Below are 17,725 nucleotides of genomic sequence, written 5' to 3' on the forward strand. Positions count from 1 at the left end.
GAATTCATGCCAATATTTTAAATTTTAGAATGGTGATTACCTTTCTTACATTTTTTGGTAACAGCTTTATTAAGACATAGTTTACATACTGTACAATTCACCACTTAACATGTACAGTTTGCTGGTTTTTAGAATATTCACAAAGGTGTAGAACCATCACCTCTCTCTACTTTCAGAACATATTCATCACCCCAAAAGGAAACTCCATACTCATTAGCAGTCAACCCCCAAACCCTCTTACCTCGCAGTCCCTGGAAACCGATTCTACTTTCTGTCTCTATAGATTTGCCTATTTTGGACATTTCTTATAAATGGAATCATACAATATGTGGTCTTTTGTGAACGTCGTCTTTTATTTAGCATAGTGTTTTTGAGGTTCATCCATATTGTAGTATATATTATTACTTTATTCCTTTTTTTAAAAAATTCTGATAAAATATACATAACAAGATTTACCATTTTAACCATTTGTAAGTGTACAATTCAGTGGCATTAAGTATATTTACTATGTTGTGCAACAATTGCCACTATCGTTTCCAGAACTTTTACATCATTTCTAACAGAAACAGAAACTCTGTACCCATTAAACAATAACTCCCTCTTCCCCGCTACCTCCAGCCCCTGGAGTAACCTACTTTCTCTAAGAATTGGCACATTCATAGAATCTCATTTCTTTTTACGGCTGAATAATAGTCCATTACACACACACACACACACACACACATACATACATGCATACATACATATACACATACACACACACTGCTTTTTAAAAAATTATTCACCTGTTGAACATTTGGGCTGTTTCTACCTCTGATTATTATAATAATGCTGTTATAAACATCGATATGCAAGTATCTGTTTGAGTCCCTATTTTTGACCCTTTTACTACCTAGAAGTGGAATTGCTGGATCGTAGGGTAATTCTGTGTTTATCTTGATGAGGAACCACTAAAATTTTCCAAAGTAGGTGCACCATTTTACATTCTCACAAGTAATGCATGAGTGTTCTAATTTCCTCATATCACCCTTATTACATTTTATAAGTAATAACATTTTTAAAGGAAAAAGCTTTATATAGTAGTACTCTTAGCAGCATTTTTCCATTTATTTTTGAATAAGAAGTCCACATTTTCATTTTATGGTAACCTTCACAAATTATGTAGTTGTCCCAGGCTACCAGAATAACAAAAATTAAAGAGATTGAAAACCACTAATGTTGCCAAGGATGTGAAGAAACTGAAATTCTCATATATTGTTAATGAGAATATAAAATAGTACACCATTTTACAAACTGCTCTGGCAGTTTCTATAGAGTTAAATATATATTTACCCCGTGACTCAAGAAAAATATAAACATGTAATGAAAGACTGTTACGAATGGAGAGAAGACTAATTTGAGAAATATTTGGGAGATAGAATCCTAGTAATAGGATTGGATTCATAAATTGAATGGTTATAAGGAATGAAGGAAGGAAAGAAAGAGAATAGAATATTTCCACATTTTTTGTTTGGGTTTTAGGTAGATTGATGGTAATACCCCTAATTGCGAGGAATGCACACAGAGCCATTTGAGGAGGAGAAATGATGAATTTGTTTCTGTACATATTGAATATTTTTCCTAGTCGTTGTAGTTTATATTCTCTCTCAGTCTTTTCCTCTTTCACTCCCACATAGTTTGCTTTCTATTATTTTTTTCCACGTAAAGAACATTGCTAAATTTCAGCCTCCCTTGTAAGCCTACGCTTCACAACCAACCTAACTCTCTGCCTATTCCACCCAGACACTGACCACAATTCTGGCTACATGCTTTGGACTGCTGGTTTTCATGAAGTTATGGGACATGTAAACATTCAAATGTTTTTCTTGCCTTGTTTTTTTTTTTTGTGGTAGATCCTCTAATTTATATCTTGCAAAACAATCATATATACTTGTGTCTTTACTATCTAAATTTTAGACAGTAAAATTCTATATACTAATATTTGTTATTGATTTGTAGATATTTAAACCAAAATGAACTTAAATAACAAATGGGTAATGTCTTTTGACTTAGTTATGGAAAGCAGAAGCATCACAGTATATATCTCAGGAAAGAAGTTTGGGGATGATATTGATCAACAGATGACATTTCCAGTTCAGTGCAGTTTTTGGTCTTTTGTTGATTTGGATTCATCATCAAGAAGAAATACACAGAAAACCAATACTCTAATTGGTCAGATGGTAAGGTATATGTATATTTTATTGTTAGAATGTTGTTCAGGGAATTTAGCCACAGATTATAATCTTAATGTTTTTGTTGTTCTTAATGTTTTATATTAACCCATTTCTATACTTAATTGGGTTCTAGAACTAAATAATGACAGTTTGAAATTTTTTCTTTTAGTCATGCAAAGCAAATGTCTGCTCCTTAGAAATTATTATTTGAATAGGTAATAGGGGAGGTTTTAATGAATAATGTATAAGGAAGTTCTCAATAAAGAGCATTTTAAAAAAATTGGTCACCACAAAGTTCCATGCCATTCAGGAATCACTTTAAGTAATAATTAATAATAATAAATAATTAGAATTATATGTATACTTTAATATAATCAAATATTATAATATAAATATATGAATAATTTAAATAATTTATAGTTATTTTCAAAGTGTTTGTAAAAGTACCAGAGTTTGATGTTCGCCTTTTACCTTTTTGTTTGATGTAGGATTGCAGTTTGATTCCAGCTAATCTTGTAGAGGCATTTGGATTATTGATTAACTGTAATGAATCATCTCCTTGCCACCCATTTCTTTCTAATGTGCAACATACTTTAAAGAAAGCCATTGATCCCGAAGGGCTGCTTTATGTAGCTTCTAAACAGTTCACGACTGAAGATTTTGAAAAGGTAAAGATAGAAAAAATGATTACTAAGAATACTTATGCTAATGTTTCTCAATTTAAATAGAACTCTCTTCGAGCATTCAATTTATTTAGGATTCCTTTATTCCAACTTGCTTCTAGCTTTTAAATATTTTAAGGACATTGTATAGAAAATATTTAGAATTACAATTAAATTTAAAAAAACCGTCTAAGGATATAGATATTGAAATTTTGAGCTTATTCTTTGCACAACTGTCCAAATCACCATAGCTTAAAGAATTTCAATGAAAAGAAAACCAAAATATTTCTATAGAAAATTATGATGATAAGCTGTATAGACATAGAGTTAATTTACATTTTATAAACTATTCAAAGGGATTTCTTTTATATGAATACATTCTGCATTCTGACTTTAGGGAATATCTATCATGACATACTACTTTTAATGTCCTGACATGAAATGTGTGGCATGTTCAGAGAACTGGAGAGTAGGTGATATAAATTTAGTAATGATTTTCATAGTTATTAAAGGTGCTCAAGTATTTACAAGTGAAGCCCTTTGAGTATTAACTATTCAGAAATCTGTCCACACTTGAGTTAAATTATCTGGATAGGATAGGTAAAAGGCAGGGAATATTGGAAAGTGGGAACCCATAGATCATTAATTTTTGTTTCATGCTTGCCTTCGTTGTAGGCATATTGCATGGGTAAAAGGTTGAAAGGTGAGGTAGATTTAAAAATGAATTATAAGCATTGTTTATTCACATGGATTAGAACAGAAAAAGAATAATATTGATAATATGATAAGGTTTTTTTGTTTTAGTATATAAGAAAAAAGTAGTTTGTCTCTAGGAATTAACATAATAAATATGTAGGTACACTAATGACCTAGAGAAATTTTCACCCAATTTTCCAAGAAAAACAAACACAAATCCTTGAATTTATTAATTAGTCAGATATTTACTGAATACTTTTATATATGAACCTATTTCTATTCTTTTATAATCTGACAGAAACAAATTTTCTTCTAGTTTATCATTTAATTGAGATTAAAAACAAGATACATGAAAAAATTAAGGGACAATTTATGTGCTAAACTGGGTGGTGCTAAGTATTTTAGGATTCAAAAAGGAAGATATCAACTTAATTAAAAAAAGAAGATATCAAGTAGAATGCAAGAGTTGGGAAGATTTCACGGATGAAGTAAAATTTAGGGCCTTAAGGAAAGGTAAGATTTAGATGACAGGAAGGATAGACATGCTAAACAAAAATAAAAATAGGAGCAAAAATAGGCATAAAAGTAGAAATGAGTATACATGGAAAACGATGAGAAGACTTACCTGACTGGTACAAAAATTACATTATGGAGTCATCAGGATTAGGAGTTGGAAAATTTACAATAAGCCTTGAAGCTCAGGCAAAAGAGGTTATAGTTGATTTGTCAAACCGAAGAGAAGATTTGTGGACTTTACTATGCTAGTGTAACAGCGAAAATAATATCTCTGAAAGATAAATCTATCTGTCACAGAAAACTAATCGAATATGTTACAGCCTGGGTTCTCTAAGAGGTATACTGAGATGGAGCTTACTGTGTTATTGCTTGTTTGGGAGCGTTCTTCTGTCAATCCCTGTAGAAGGGAGAAGAGGAAAGAATTGGACAGAAGAAGGAGTCAAGCAAGCTGTGATGTAGGCCTAAGAATAACCTTTGCAGGCCCCACAGTGAGCTCTGGAGCTAAAGAGACCCATCAGAGTCAGAAATAGAGGGGCTTTATAAAACCCTCCTCACTTCCACCTCAATCAGTCATTTGTAATGGGCTGTCCTGCGGCAATCCCTGAAGAGGTTGACAGCAATTGGAGGCCAGTACTGACAGCACTCCCAGTAGCTGGGCAACAGCCTTTTCCTGAAGGAGGTTGTAGGTGGCACATCACTGTGCCTCCATATGGTAAAACCTAGACAGGGCTACTGATGGAATTAGTAGTGGTATTATCCAATTCCGAAGGCCCAGAGGGAACTATAGAGTATAAAGAGAATAAAGAAGACAGCACATATCAAACCCAGGACAAATCCAAATCCTTTAAAAGTTATTTTTAAAATATAAATATTATTTTTAATAGCAACCTTAGTATGATTAATTTTTCATTTTGGCTCTATGAGTTTTAAAAGCAAGATGGTGAAAAGTTTGGAAATTATGTCATTGAATAAGAACTTAAGGAACTGGGAATCATTCAGAAAAAAAAACCCACAAAACTCAGAGAAAACAGTGATAATCATTATGTTGAAGACTTATTCTCTACCCAAAACTTACTGAATCTCTAAGGCCCACATTCACAGTAGTTAACATGGTGACTGCCACATTGCTAATGTTTAGTTGAGTTTTTTAAAAGGAAGAAAGGAAGGTAAGGTAAGCTCTAGGGCCAGTGAGAGAAAGTTGTAAAGAAATAAACTGTCAAAGAATTAAAGCTATTCAAAAGGAAATGAGATTCTGAGGGAAGCCTCTCTTCCCATGGAAAGGTTCCAAATGAGCCTTTATTCCACAGGAAGCAAAGACTTGATGGTCATTCCAATATATTTCACAGAATATGTCTGCACTAAGGGGTTGATTTTGGGTAAACTTTAATATTCTTACAGGTATTAAGACTATGATTTAAAATGCTCAATGACTTTGGGATGGCCCCAGATAATCGATTTTAATGTAAAAAAAAATAGGCCAACTTTTAATAATAAAGTGATCTAGATTTTTATAATATAGATTCTATAATAAAGTTTGAATCTCTTATATTTTTCACACTTTCAATTTAGCTGCTGGCTTTTGCAAAGAATTTGAATGTAGAATTCAGCTTGGAGGCAGAAAGAATGATTCATGGCTATTATCTAGCGAGTCGCAGAATCAGAACAGATTCTATCTGTGGATCAAAACTGTCATCATCTGCATTAAAATATTTGTAGGTATACAGTGTAAAATTTCAAAGCCAGTGTTGACTTTTAAATGATGTGTTTAATTATCCTACTTATTTATCTGTTTTATTTGTTTCTTTGTTTGATTTGATTGCTGGTTGATTGGTTTATAATTTACCTTGTTCTAAAAAGTTTAAGTTAATAATTCCTTTGTTATGTTGTTACATCGTTTGTTTTCACTAAATTAGTTTTTACTGGTCCCTCTGTATAAGATGTGTCTGACAAAAGTGTACTGATTTCAAATGTAAATGATTGTTTTTTAAACTGTGGCTGTTTATGGGGAAGAAGAAATTTTCCTTTATCCTTCTTGGCTTTTCTGACTGGTCTAATTACTAAATTGACACAAAACAGATAAACACGAGAAAATAATAAAATTTAATTACATGCATACATCTGGGAACCCCACATATGTGAGAAAGTCAGCGACCTCACATACATGAGAGGTTCAGGGATGGAAAGTTAAAATGAGTATATATGGCATTCTGAGCTAAGGATGAGGTAAGGCACTGTGGGGTTTCAGAGGGGAAGAAGGTCATTCGTAGGATGAGCAGATGTTCAGTAATTAGATGTTTGCCCTGCCCTATAGATGGGTCATAAAAAGTTTTCTCTGGTAATAACTCTTCACTTGGGCCAGGCCCCAAATTTAAATTAAGGGAGAGGTAAGTTTCTCATGAGCTTTCAGGGTCTCTGTTGCCTTCAGCTCAGAATGATTCACTTGCCAAAATGGCACATCTTGGGGAGGCCTGTTTTGAACCTCTTCATATTCCAGGTTTTTTGTAACTGAACCTAGAAAAAGAGTTTCTTAAGTATATTGTTCCTTGTACTTTTAAATACTTTACTAGACTCATCTATTATTGTTTCTTGAAAAGTTTTTTTAAAAAATTAATTTTTATTATAAAAGTGATGTATGGACATAGTAAAAGTCTAAAATAATGAGTAAAGTGTCCTATGAACCCTACCCATTTCTATCCCACTCCCTAGAGATAATCACTGTTAATGGTTTTTGTGTATCCAGAAATTATTCATTCAAATATAATGCATATACAAATATGTAATTTAAATATAATATATAATAATACATATTTATTTGAATGTTACATATTTTAGATGAATGTTATTTAAATAATAATAATATATATAACACATAAATATATATTCATATGGGATATTCTCTTTTGCCCAACCAAATGGAATCATGCATGGCGTACATATTATACCATCACAGTATCAGCACATAAAGAATCACCTCATTCTGTTCTTATAGTTGTATTCCAGTTATAGTGTGTGGTGCTGTAGCTGTACCATAATTTAAACAGTCCCTTATTGATAGATCATTACTTCATTTGATATAGATTAATGTATAATCTCAAACAAAGTATATAAAGTAGGACCAGGAGTAAAGTAATCCATTAATAAATAAATATCTTTTTATAATTGTATTATAAAATAAGACAAGTGAAGGACTGGCAGGGAATGTTAAGTATAGGTCTACAAGAAATAAATATGTTTAATTTCTCCAACTGTATATTTATCTTCATAGGGCTGAAAAATACTAAAGACAAGATAGAAATTAACTGTGATGTTTTAAAATGGTAAAAAGAATTATATAATGCTTTCTGTTTTCTGAATATTTAAAATACTCATATCAATACTCAATACTCAAAGCTAAAAAGTTTTGAAAGTCTTATTTTCTCATAGTTGTTTTCCTCTGTAGTAAAAAAGATATTTAAACTCATATAGCCTCAGTTTACATTTGACTATATTGATTCAAAAAATAAAGCAGTGTTAATTTTACTATAACTCTGCTTTTTCTCATCGTAGAAATAAACACTAGAGGTGGAGATGGGGGTTTATGAAATAGCAAAGTAGATGAACCACTACTCAGAAAAGTCATAAACCTTGAATTTCTCTCCTACTTCTATAAACAGGTACCTAATAACACAATCCTTGCTTTTCTAAAGACGTGGAGCTGAACAGTACTCTCTTCTCTTTTCCTGAAAGGCTGTTTACATATTCTGTCATGGTCAGCTTTTCTGGAAAGAGCTTGGGTGAGACATCAGGAATATGATAATCAAATTTGTAAAGAAACAACTGGTGAGATCTTCACAGGTTCAAATGCCGGTCTTAGTCTAAGAAGAAGAAAATTAAGATAGATGTAATGTCCTCAATTAGATCCTAACCTCTCTAGTACAAGTACAAATGGATGGGAAGGGGTGATGTGGTTAATATAAAAATGACTTGAGATTTCATTCTTTTTATACTTAATATGAGTAAACAATGTAACATGGCTGTTAATAATACAGTGATTTGGGGTTGCATTAGTAAAATATAGTATCACAAGTAAGAAAATGGTACTTCTGCCTCTCCTCTACTCTGCTGGTCAAATCACACCTGTAGTACTATACTGAAAGGAATATTAACCAAATCTGGTCACCAGGAGAATAGTCAGGAAGGTGAGGGGCCTGAACATTATGTCTTGTGACATATTAAAGGAACTCAGAATATTTATCTTGGAGAAAAGAAAACATGGGGCAACTAGGAAAGCTGTCTTTGAATATTTGAAAGGCTATCACATTCAAGAAGTATTAGGCTTGCTCTGTGACCCCAGAAGACTAGTGGGTGGAAACAAGTAAAATCAGTTTCAGCTTACGTTTATATAATCTTCATGGGTGAACCCCAAAACTTTCTGGTCACTTATTTGAAATCACAACAACCCTATGAATTATTTTCCCCATTGTATAGCTTCAAAAAGAAAATCTCAAATAATTTATACAGAGTCACACAACTAGTGAATTCTGGAGACTTAAACCTAGTTTTTCTGATTCCCAAGTCTAGGAATCATTCAAGAACATTACATATGCCTAATTCGAGCTTAAGGGAGATTTTTCAGATAATCAAAGGTAGTTTAAAAATAAAAAATAAAAGAATGAATTGCCTCATGATTCCTAGTGAATCCTAGGAAAAGTTCAAAAGAGACTGGTTAATAATTAGCCTGGGATATTGTAGAGCAAATTCAATTATCTGATTAGAGTTTGATCTCAAATTTCTAACTGAAATTTCAAGATTCTATGGGATTCAGATAGATGAAGAACTAGAAGAGAATACCAAAGATGTATCAATAAGAGATATTTAGTTAGGTTAATTTTCCCAATTGTGTATTTATCTACACAGAACTTGAGTTAATTTTCCCAATTGTGTATTTATCTGCACAGAGTTATAGAATAATAATAAAGATAAGCCAAGATAGAAACTCTTTGATAATAAGTCAGGATACTTGTTTGTTCTGGAATAGTCTATTCAGCTTGGTAGGAAAAAATGCTTTGAAAAGAAACAAATTTTTTTTTTTTTAAGTAAAAATATGCTGATCTTTAGGGTGTGGCTTATGTTCACATGTGTCTTGGTTGGTTCCTGCCAAAAAATCTATTGTCTTCTATAATATCAACATATTTTGATTGGCATCAATTTTCTTTTTTTTAGAGTTTCCCTATCTGAAGCCCATGCTCGACTAAACTTAAGGACTAAAGTGATTAAAGAAGATGCACTAATTGCAGCCTTATTGTTTGAAACATCTCTCACATTGAAATACGGTAATATTTTAAATTATTAATGATATCTACAAATAATTATATTTAAACAAATATTTTTCATGTTAAATTAAAATTTTGTATGTTTTAAATATTATTTTCAAGAATAATAGATTTCTATGAGGTAAAGCTTGTTTTAATTTGAACATTTACTAATTATTTATAGGTAGTATCATGTGATATTAAGTTCTTTATTGTGCATGACCATTTGCATACTTGAACTTTTGCATTTTTTAAAGAATTCTAGAAAAAAAATCTACTGAATACAACACATGAAATGACTTTAAACTTATTTTCCTTTAAAATAACATGCAACATTTAATTGTCATGCATTTCTCCACAGTGGAGTTAGTCACATAGCCGAAGAAAATGTGATCAACTTTGCATGACCACCTTCTCTGAATTGCTAGTTTAATATTATGACTATAGCATTTAATTATTTGAAATGAATTGAGCTTACTGTGGTTTTTCTAATAAAAACATGAAAGAGCTCTTAATGTAAGAGTGAAGAGAGTTATTTTCACAAAGTTGTTTGTTGAATTAGATGAGACTTTGATTTTGATGAGATATACCATAATTCAAAACAAACTTTAGTTCCAACCCTGGGACTTTAAGGATAATTAACACTGACTTTTCTGTGTGTATATTAACACTGACTTTTCTGTGTGTTTAGTGCTTAAATTTGCTTTAAATTCAATTTATATTGTAATAACTTTTTGTAAAGATCTGTTAGAACATTAGAACTTTGTTCTATAAATATCTAAGTCGCATATTCCTAATTTATGATCCATGGATACTTAGAGAGCCCTAGGGATTTGTGAATTCCTAAATTATATGTAAATTCGTATATGTATTTGCTTTATACTTTTTTTGCTTAGGGAGATAAATGATCCCTAGAAAAGGTTATCATCCTGAAATAGTTTTATTTACCAAAAAAGAAAAACCTAGTTTCTAGTCAATACTAAATAAGAGGAAGGATATATATTTTATTTTTAATTTGCTTTATCTTTATATATTGTTTTTCTATATTTAAAACCTAATTGATAAAATCTAAGACATTATCTACCATAAAGAAAAAATGCTGCCAATTTTACTATGACATGCCATAGAATTGTTAAGACACACTTAGATTTCAGTAAGACAAAAATGTACACCTTTGAATTTAAAAACTATGCTATTATAATATTAATTACTCCTATGATAGAATATGGCTATTTTCACTTGGTAACTATTTTGTCAAGACTTTTTTGAAGCATTTAAGAAAATGTTTGTTGAGGCAAATAAAACTATGTGAAAAATTTTTTTCCTTTAGGTACTTTTTGTTTTCATAATAAAATTCAGTTAGGTGTATTGATTTTGAAGTCTTAAGCAAGACAATGTTAAGAGCTCCTTAAATAGTAGGAAAATCATCCCTGCTCAGGGATATTTTTCTCGGATGCAAAGACCAATAGGTTGTGCTCGTGAACTAGATTTAGAAGTTGGAGCAGTGGGGAAAGAGAGGGATTAAGGAAAACTCACTGGTGTTTGCCTTGAGAAACTGAGTAGATCATGGTGCCATTCACCAAGACTGGGAAGAAAGAAAAAAGGGTTTGGGAGAAAGGTCAAATTACAGAAGTTTGAAACATCTTACAGAGATATCAATAGACAGATGAAAGAATCTGGAGTTTCGAAGAGAGTTCTACCTAGAAATATAATTCAGAAATCATCAGCACAGAGATGGTGCTCAAAGCTATGGAATGGATGAATTTGCCTAGAGACTCTAGGACTGTCCTTGAAGAATTTTAATAATTAGAAATGGGGTCAAGGAGGAAGAACTAACAAAGGAGACTGAGAAGCAGCAGCTAGAATATAGAAAGAAAATCAAGTGTAGTGTTACAGAAGCCATGAAAGGAGGGAGCAGTGTGGCCCACCGTGTCACGTGCTGAGTTTGCGTAAGACTGGATTTGGCAGGCTAGGGGTTAGGTGGCCACGATTGGAGCTAATTCAGTGGAGTGGGAATTTGGGTGGGGTAGGAAGTAAGGATATGGAGATTGCACACAAAGACTACTTTGAGACGTTTGACTATGAAGATGAGGCAAGAAATAGGGTTTTAGCTAGAGAAAGATACGTGGTCCAGGATCAGATTTTTCTTTTAAAGATAATAGATCATATGATGTGCAATAGAGTGTAAACTAATGATACTACAGAAAGAGGGGAAGATCAAAGGAGTGAAGTCTTTAAAAAGGTGAGGGGACAGGATTCGGAGCACATGTGAAGGTACTGACCTCTAATAGAAGAGTCACTTCATTTTATAGAAGGGAAGACAAATGCATACAGGATCAGGTAGGTCTGTAGACGGTTATGTACTCAACACAAGGTCATCAGCTAAAAATGAAGGGTTCGAGGAAAGGAGAATGGAATATAATAGTCATCATAGAGGACAGATGAGTAAGTGTGCTAGAGGAATTCAGCAGGGTTGTCAGGCAGTGCGAGTGCACATTCGAAGTTTCTGTGGTTCATTTGAAGTGAAACCAAGAAATGCCAATTACATATGTGATTTTCTGCCTGTAGGCACAAAGTAAATGTTTGGGTACATACACAGTTGAGGTTTTGATAGGTGAATGTAGCAGAGTGATGCGGAGGGCATCACATATGTTGACTGGCAAGGGAGGGGTTCAAATTGGTTAAAAAGGGGACATGAATTGAAGGAAACAGACTGGAGGTCTCTGAAATAGAAGACCTGGAAGCTGGAAGTATAGGAGGTAATGTAGGGGAGCAGGACATTAGAACTCATGGTATTTTGAAGTAAGTTTCTGGTAATACCAGTTTCCTGTGACCTTGAGAATATGTGGTAGAGAGACAGAGGGGAAAAGGTCAGGACACAGAGAGGTCAGGAGTTAAATGGAAATCACCAAAGGGCAGGCATTAGGGAAGAGAGAAAGGCTGTGAGCCAAGTGCTGTAGAAAGGGAAAGGTCCAGGAGCCACTGGGCATCAAAGGAGGACAAATTTTTATCAAGCAGAAGATGGGCAAGAATGGTCTGGAAGCAGCCAAGGTGCAGCATGCAGGCACTCATTCTGGCTTGTGATACTAAGGTGTGTGGGGTGTTTGAGAAAACGCAACTTCACTTCAGAGAACCACAGGAAAGCAGTGTTCTCAGGGAGAGCAGGTCTCAGGTGAGGTGAAGCAGTAAAGGGAGCAGTCACAAAAGTCTGAAGCTAAAAATGTTTGCTGATGACAGACAGCTCTAGAAAGGTAGACACTGTCTCCTTGGCTAGCAGTTGTACTACTGGCCAGGCACATTTAGGTACTCAATGAAACAGAAATTTAAGAACTTAACTCCTACAGCAGTAGTCAGATTTTAATTGTTGAAATGTACATAATATAAAATTTACTATCAACGATTTTTAAATGCATAGTTCAGTGGTGTTAAGTTCATTCCCATCCATTTTCCATAACCTTTTCATTTTCCCAAACTGAAATTCCGTACCCATTAAACAGTAACTCCCCATTCTCCCCTTCCCCCAGCTACTGACAATCACCATTCTACTTTCTATCTCTATGAATTTGACTTCTCTAGATACTTCATATAAGTAGAATCATATATTTATCCTATTGTGTCTGTCTGGCTTATTTCACTTAGTATGTCCTCAGGGTTCATCCATGTTGTAGCATGCACTAGAATTTTCTTCCTGTTTAAGTTTGACTATTCATCATATTATCAACCAAAATACATATATGCATATATATCACCTTATCAAACAAGATATATACACACACACACACACACACATATATATGTGACATATATATATCACATTTTGTTTATCCATTCATCCATCAGTGGATGTTTTCCACCTCTGGTTTCTACCTTTGGCTATTGTGAATAATGCTGCTATGAACATAAATGTACAAATATCCTTTTGAGAACTTGCTTTCAATTATTTTGGGTATATACCCAGAAGGAAATTGCTAGATCATGTGGCAATACTGCTAATTTTTTTGATGAACCACCATACTGTTTTCCATAAGGGTTGCACCATTTTACATTCACACCGATAGGGCACAAGGGTTCCAATTTCTCCATATTCTTGCCAATACTTTTGTTTTTGATGATAGTCATCCTTACGGCTGTGAGGTGGTATCTCATTATGGCTTGATTTACATTTTTCTAATAGTGATATTGAGCATCTTCTCAAGTACTTATTGGCTATTTTGTATATCTTCTTTGAAGAAATACCTACTCATGTGAAGAGTTGCCTTTTCAGTCTGTTGATCGTATCTTTTAATGCACACAATTTTATTTTGATGTGGTCTATTTTTTGTTGCTGTGCTTTTGGTATCGTCCTAGAAATCATTACGAAATCCAATGTCATGAAGCATTTCCCCAGTTTTTCCTAAAGGTTTTATGGTTTTAGTCCTTATGTTTAGGTCTTTGATCCATTGAGTTAATTTTTGCTTATGATGTAAGGGGAAGGACCAGCTTCATTCTTTTGCATGTGGATATTGTTTCCCAGCACCGTTTGTTGGAAAGACAGCCCTTTCCCCACTGAATGGTCTTGGCACCCTTGTCAAAAACCATTTAACCATGTATACAAAGGTTATTATCAGGCTTTTATTCTGTTGCATAGGTTTCTCTGTCTTTGTCAGTGGTTTTTAGTAATTGAGAAATGTAGCCTTTACCCTTGGCCCACTTAACCTTTATCAAATACTAGTGTTTCCCTACCTTCCAATACCTCCTTCTCCCTACTTCTTCCACCTCTTTACATCACCATTCAACTTCAAAACTATAATGACTGTTTTATCAGATGGCAAATTTCTGTAGTTTCCAAACTAAACATCCACATATTTCTCCCACTGGCCCTGGTACCACTTTGTACATTTACTGAACCTGTTTTCTGGTCTCAAAAAAAAAGATTTAAATAATCATTATTGAAATACTCTATTAAATAGTTCAGACTTAGTTTTAAAACTTTCACTAGAACGTTTTGTTGAAGTATGATATCATATTAGGAATTTTACGGAACATTTCTAATTTACACTTTTCCTTCTTCATTTAGGGGCCACTGTATTTTGTGTTGCTCCAAATGCAGTATTTCCTTTTGAACTGTATAATGAAGAATATTTAGAGAAAAGGGATATCTATCTGACTCAGTGCCAACAACAGCTCCTACAGTTTATTGCCACATATGGACCTGGGACAACTATTTTTGCTAGCGATGAATAGCCAATCCAAGGAAAAAATCTTCATTCCTATTTCAGCAGTGGGAAAAAAGTGCAAATTGATTTTTGAAGTCACGCTTCAGGTAGTGTATATTACAATATCTTTAAAAATATGAAATATCTCTTCAAATCATTTGCTAATGGAATAAGCATTAATCTAACTACCAAACCTAACAGCAGAACCTTAAAACTTAAGAGAATCCTATTTAAAAACTTTAGTTAGCCCAGTATACCAGTAAACAGATAAAAGTATGTTGCAAGCTAAGCAACGTAAAAAGATGGTTAACTTGTATGTAGTTCCCTTGATTCGTCACAAGATGGCAATAGCGCTTTAGATGAGTACCTACAATTTAAAACTTTTTTCTTGCACTTTTGAACTTGACAAATTGATGAGTAATTTATATAACCAGAAGCCTTGAATATAAGGATTTTCATATTTTACTCGATATTGACATGTCCATTATATGTATATTGTTTTGGAAGCCCTAATTGTGGAGTCAGGAAAAGCCTTGGAAATTTCCCATTTTTTATAACCTAGGTTAAACAAACTAATTTACAACAAATCAAGGAGCACATGGCTCTTTAAACCTAAGTGGTTACAAGATACCAAAAGGCAAAGAAACCATTTGCAAATGCAGTCATTTTTGGAGGGAATATATGTACTCTCTGAAAAGGCAGACAGCATTAGAAAATACACTTGTATTGTAAAATCTCCAAATCTTCAAAAGATAAATTTTTTCCTGAAAGGAATGTTACCTTACCAAGATACTACCATGCACTGATTCTTTAGAAACTGGTACTTTAAGGAGTGTCTTAACCATAAGGTGGACATCTAACTCTGTGGGACTTTCACTATTTCCTTAGTCATTTGACAATCTTTATTATCCACTAGTGCCAGACTAGTTTTCAGAAGGCAGTTTTTAAAAACAAATTATAGTTCTATAAAGATCTTATTTTGTGGCTTAATTGTATTTTATAGTTTCCTGGTTAAGGCAGAAACATTTCTATTTTATGATAGGATCTGCAAAATGGCCATTTTACAATTTTAAAGTGTTATTGTTCTGTTGATGAAGAGGACTAATATTGAACACTGGGAAGGATGGTTTTCAAAAGTTGCCTCTGATGTGGTTGTGCTGCCGTACACATTTTATGCTAACCCTGAAAGCAAATGTCTTGACCCAGCCAGGTATTCAGTTTTAGAATTCTTATCAATTCTCAAGCTCTGGACAAACTGGACTATTGTCTCGATTTTCCTTAATATTGTATACTACTTGTACTAGGATTGGGATTATTTAATTCAAATGTTAAAGCAAATTAAAACAAATTTGCAGGTTCCAGGTGAATCCTTTATTTGCAAGTAGCAATTAATTCATTTGAGAGCTTAGGAGATTCCAAACTAGTTGTTCCACACCCCTCCTTATCATGGGGTATATTCCAAGACCCCAGTGGATGCCTGAAAGCATGAATACCAAACCCTATACATACGTACCTGAAGTTTAAAAATTAGGCAGTGAGAGATTTAACTAATAGAACAATTATACTATAAGTTATAAGGGTTAACATAAGCACTACCATGAGACAACTAAGTGATTACTGGGCATGTAATATGCAAAGATTCATGCTACTCAGAATGCAATTTAAAACATGATTTCTAGATTTTTTCATGTTAATATCTGCAGACCACTGGTAACTGAAACTGTGGGGGGAGAAACTACTGCATTATTTTTAAGGCATAACATCAGGTTCTGAGGGGAGGCCAGCATAGTTGTCTAGTATGCAGTGAATAGAGCCTCCAGAAATCCTCTATAAGGCAAGAAAGGGTATGAGAACTGGAGGTACTAGAAATGTCTCCCCAGCTGTCTGCCACCTCAGTCACTATTCACAGATGTGCTAGTTATTAACAAGAACATACTATCCCAATGTTAAAAACAAGTTTAACTAGTGATGATGAGAATGGAGCTGTTTAAGGTCTTGATATATTTTGAAGAAAACAGATTTTGTTGCCCAGAAATTAAAAGTGCTCAAACGTGCATTTTCTACATAATTTACTGAGGCAATCAATGTTAAATATTGATTTTATTAAAATATAAATTTTCATCCTTTGCGTCATCTTCTTGACCAATTCATTTTTCCTCCCAAAATGTTGCATGCCACATCTCTGGGGGGAAAAAAACAACACAGAAACAGTGAAAAGCATTCTATACTCAAACACAAAGGAAATCATTCAGCTCACACACAATGGCAACAGGAAATGGCCCCAGACCTTTATCAGATATATTTGAATTATCAATAGATGGAGTTCCTTGACAAATCAGTTACCTGAGGCAATGAATTTTTAAACATCACAGCTGGACTTGATCATTCATCTGCAGCTACCTATATGCTGAAAAGAACATTTCGCCACTTTAGTAAAAAACAACAACAACAACAACAAAAAGTCAAGTTAGTTCATATAATCTCAATATAGATTACTGGCACCTCAGTCTTAAAATTATTTCTTCAAAGAAACCCTCAGCTGGGTAAACGGCAAAAAGTAATTTAAGTCATCATTGTGCCAGTTATTAAACCTGTCAAAAATGTATTAAGCATTTTGGTACTGCTCTTCAGAACAATACAAATATGTTAAAAAGCACACAATTTATCATTTACTTTTCGTACCTTGTTACATGCAGTTGTGCTCCTAGTGGTTTAGTCATCTTGTTTAATTTTCAGAAGACATTCATCATGACATCTTCAACTCCTAGGCTCTGTTGCACCTGAAAATCAAGTTTTTCATTGTGAATTATTTGTACTTGAACCTGTTTGGCATCTTATATGTAGGAATGGTCCAGTAAGTTTTTTCATTATCAGGAACCACAAATGTAACTATACATGTAGTCTTCCTGACTCCTGACCCATTTTTTAATAACATCGAGACTATATAGAATTGTTTTAACATATCTAATGGAACACAAGAATGTAACTGCTGCTTAATTCTACTTTTTTTTGGTAGTCGAAACAGATAAACCCAAAATTCAGTTATCTACGATTTAAGAATGTTAGTCCTTTTAGACTGATTAGGCCCTAACAATTCCATAAATGATCTTTCCAAGATGGAGATGGATTCGTTAGCATGAGATAAGCAGGGA

At 33.5% G+C, this 17,725-nt stretch overlaps 1 protein-coding gene, 1 long non-coding RNA gene and 1 other non-coding gene across 11 annotated transcripts in view; 1 reads left to right on the forward strand and 2 right to left on the reverse strand.

The window, feature by feature from the left end:
* Nucleotides 1-17,725, forward strand: part of MCMDC2 (minichromosome maintenance domain containing 2) — a 42,007-nt gene that overhangs the window by 18,989 nt on the left and 5,293 nt on the right. For 7 of the 9 annotated variants that reach the window (XM_011364610.2, XM_023533280.1, XM_023533281.1 and 4 more), the window contains 5 exons: nt 2,053-2,219; nt 2,702-2,881; nt 5,657-5,799; nt 9,290-9,399; nt 14,435-15,940. In XM_011364610.2, coding sequence (XP_011362912.1) covers nt 2,053-2,219; nt 2,702-2,881; nt 5,657-5,799; nt 9,290-9,399; nt 14,435-14,601 — 767 coding nt within the window. In that variant the 3' untranslated portion in view covers nt 14,602-15,940. Of the gene's footprint in view, nt 1-2,052; nt 2,220-2,701; nt 2,882-5,656; nt 5,800-9,289; nt 9,400-14,434; nt 15,941-17,725 lie in introns of those variants that run through there. The other 2 variants (XR_002781427.1, XR_002781428.1) reach the window with 2 other exon arrangements.
* Nucleotides 16,655-17,719, reverse strand: LOC105295083. The gene is made up of 3 exons (XR_896124.1): nt 17,256-17,719; nt 16,917-16,980; nt 16,655-16,755 (listed from the first exon to the last, which is right to left on the reverse strand). It is a non-coding gene; the product is annotated as an uncharacterized LOC105295083 (long non-coding RNA).
* LOC111742729 lies at nt 17,068-17,156 on the reverse strand. Its single transcript, XR_002781442.1, has one exon. It is a non-coding gene; the product is annotated as a small nucleolar RNA SNORD87 (small nucleolar RNA).

Source organism: Pteropus vampyrus, unplaced genomic scaffold, assembly GCF_000151845.1.
Source record: "Pteropus vampyrus isolate Shadow unplaced genomic scaffold, Pvam_2.0 Scaffold99, whole genome shotgun sequence".
Classification (NCBI taxonomy): Eukaryota; Metazoa; Chordata; class Mammalia; order Chiroptera; family Pteropodidae; genus Pteropus; species Pteropus vampyrus.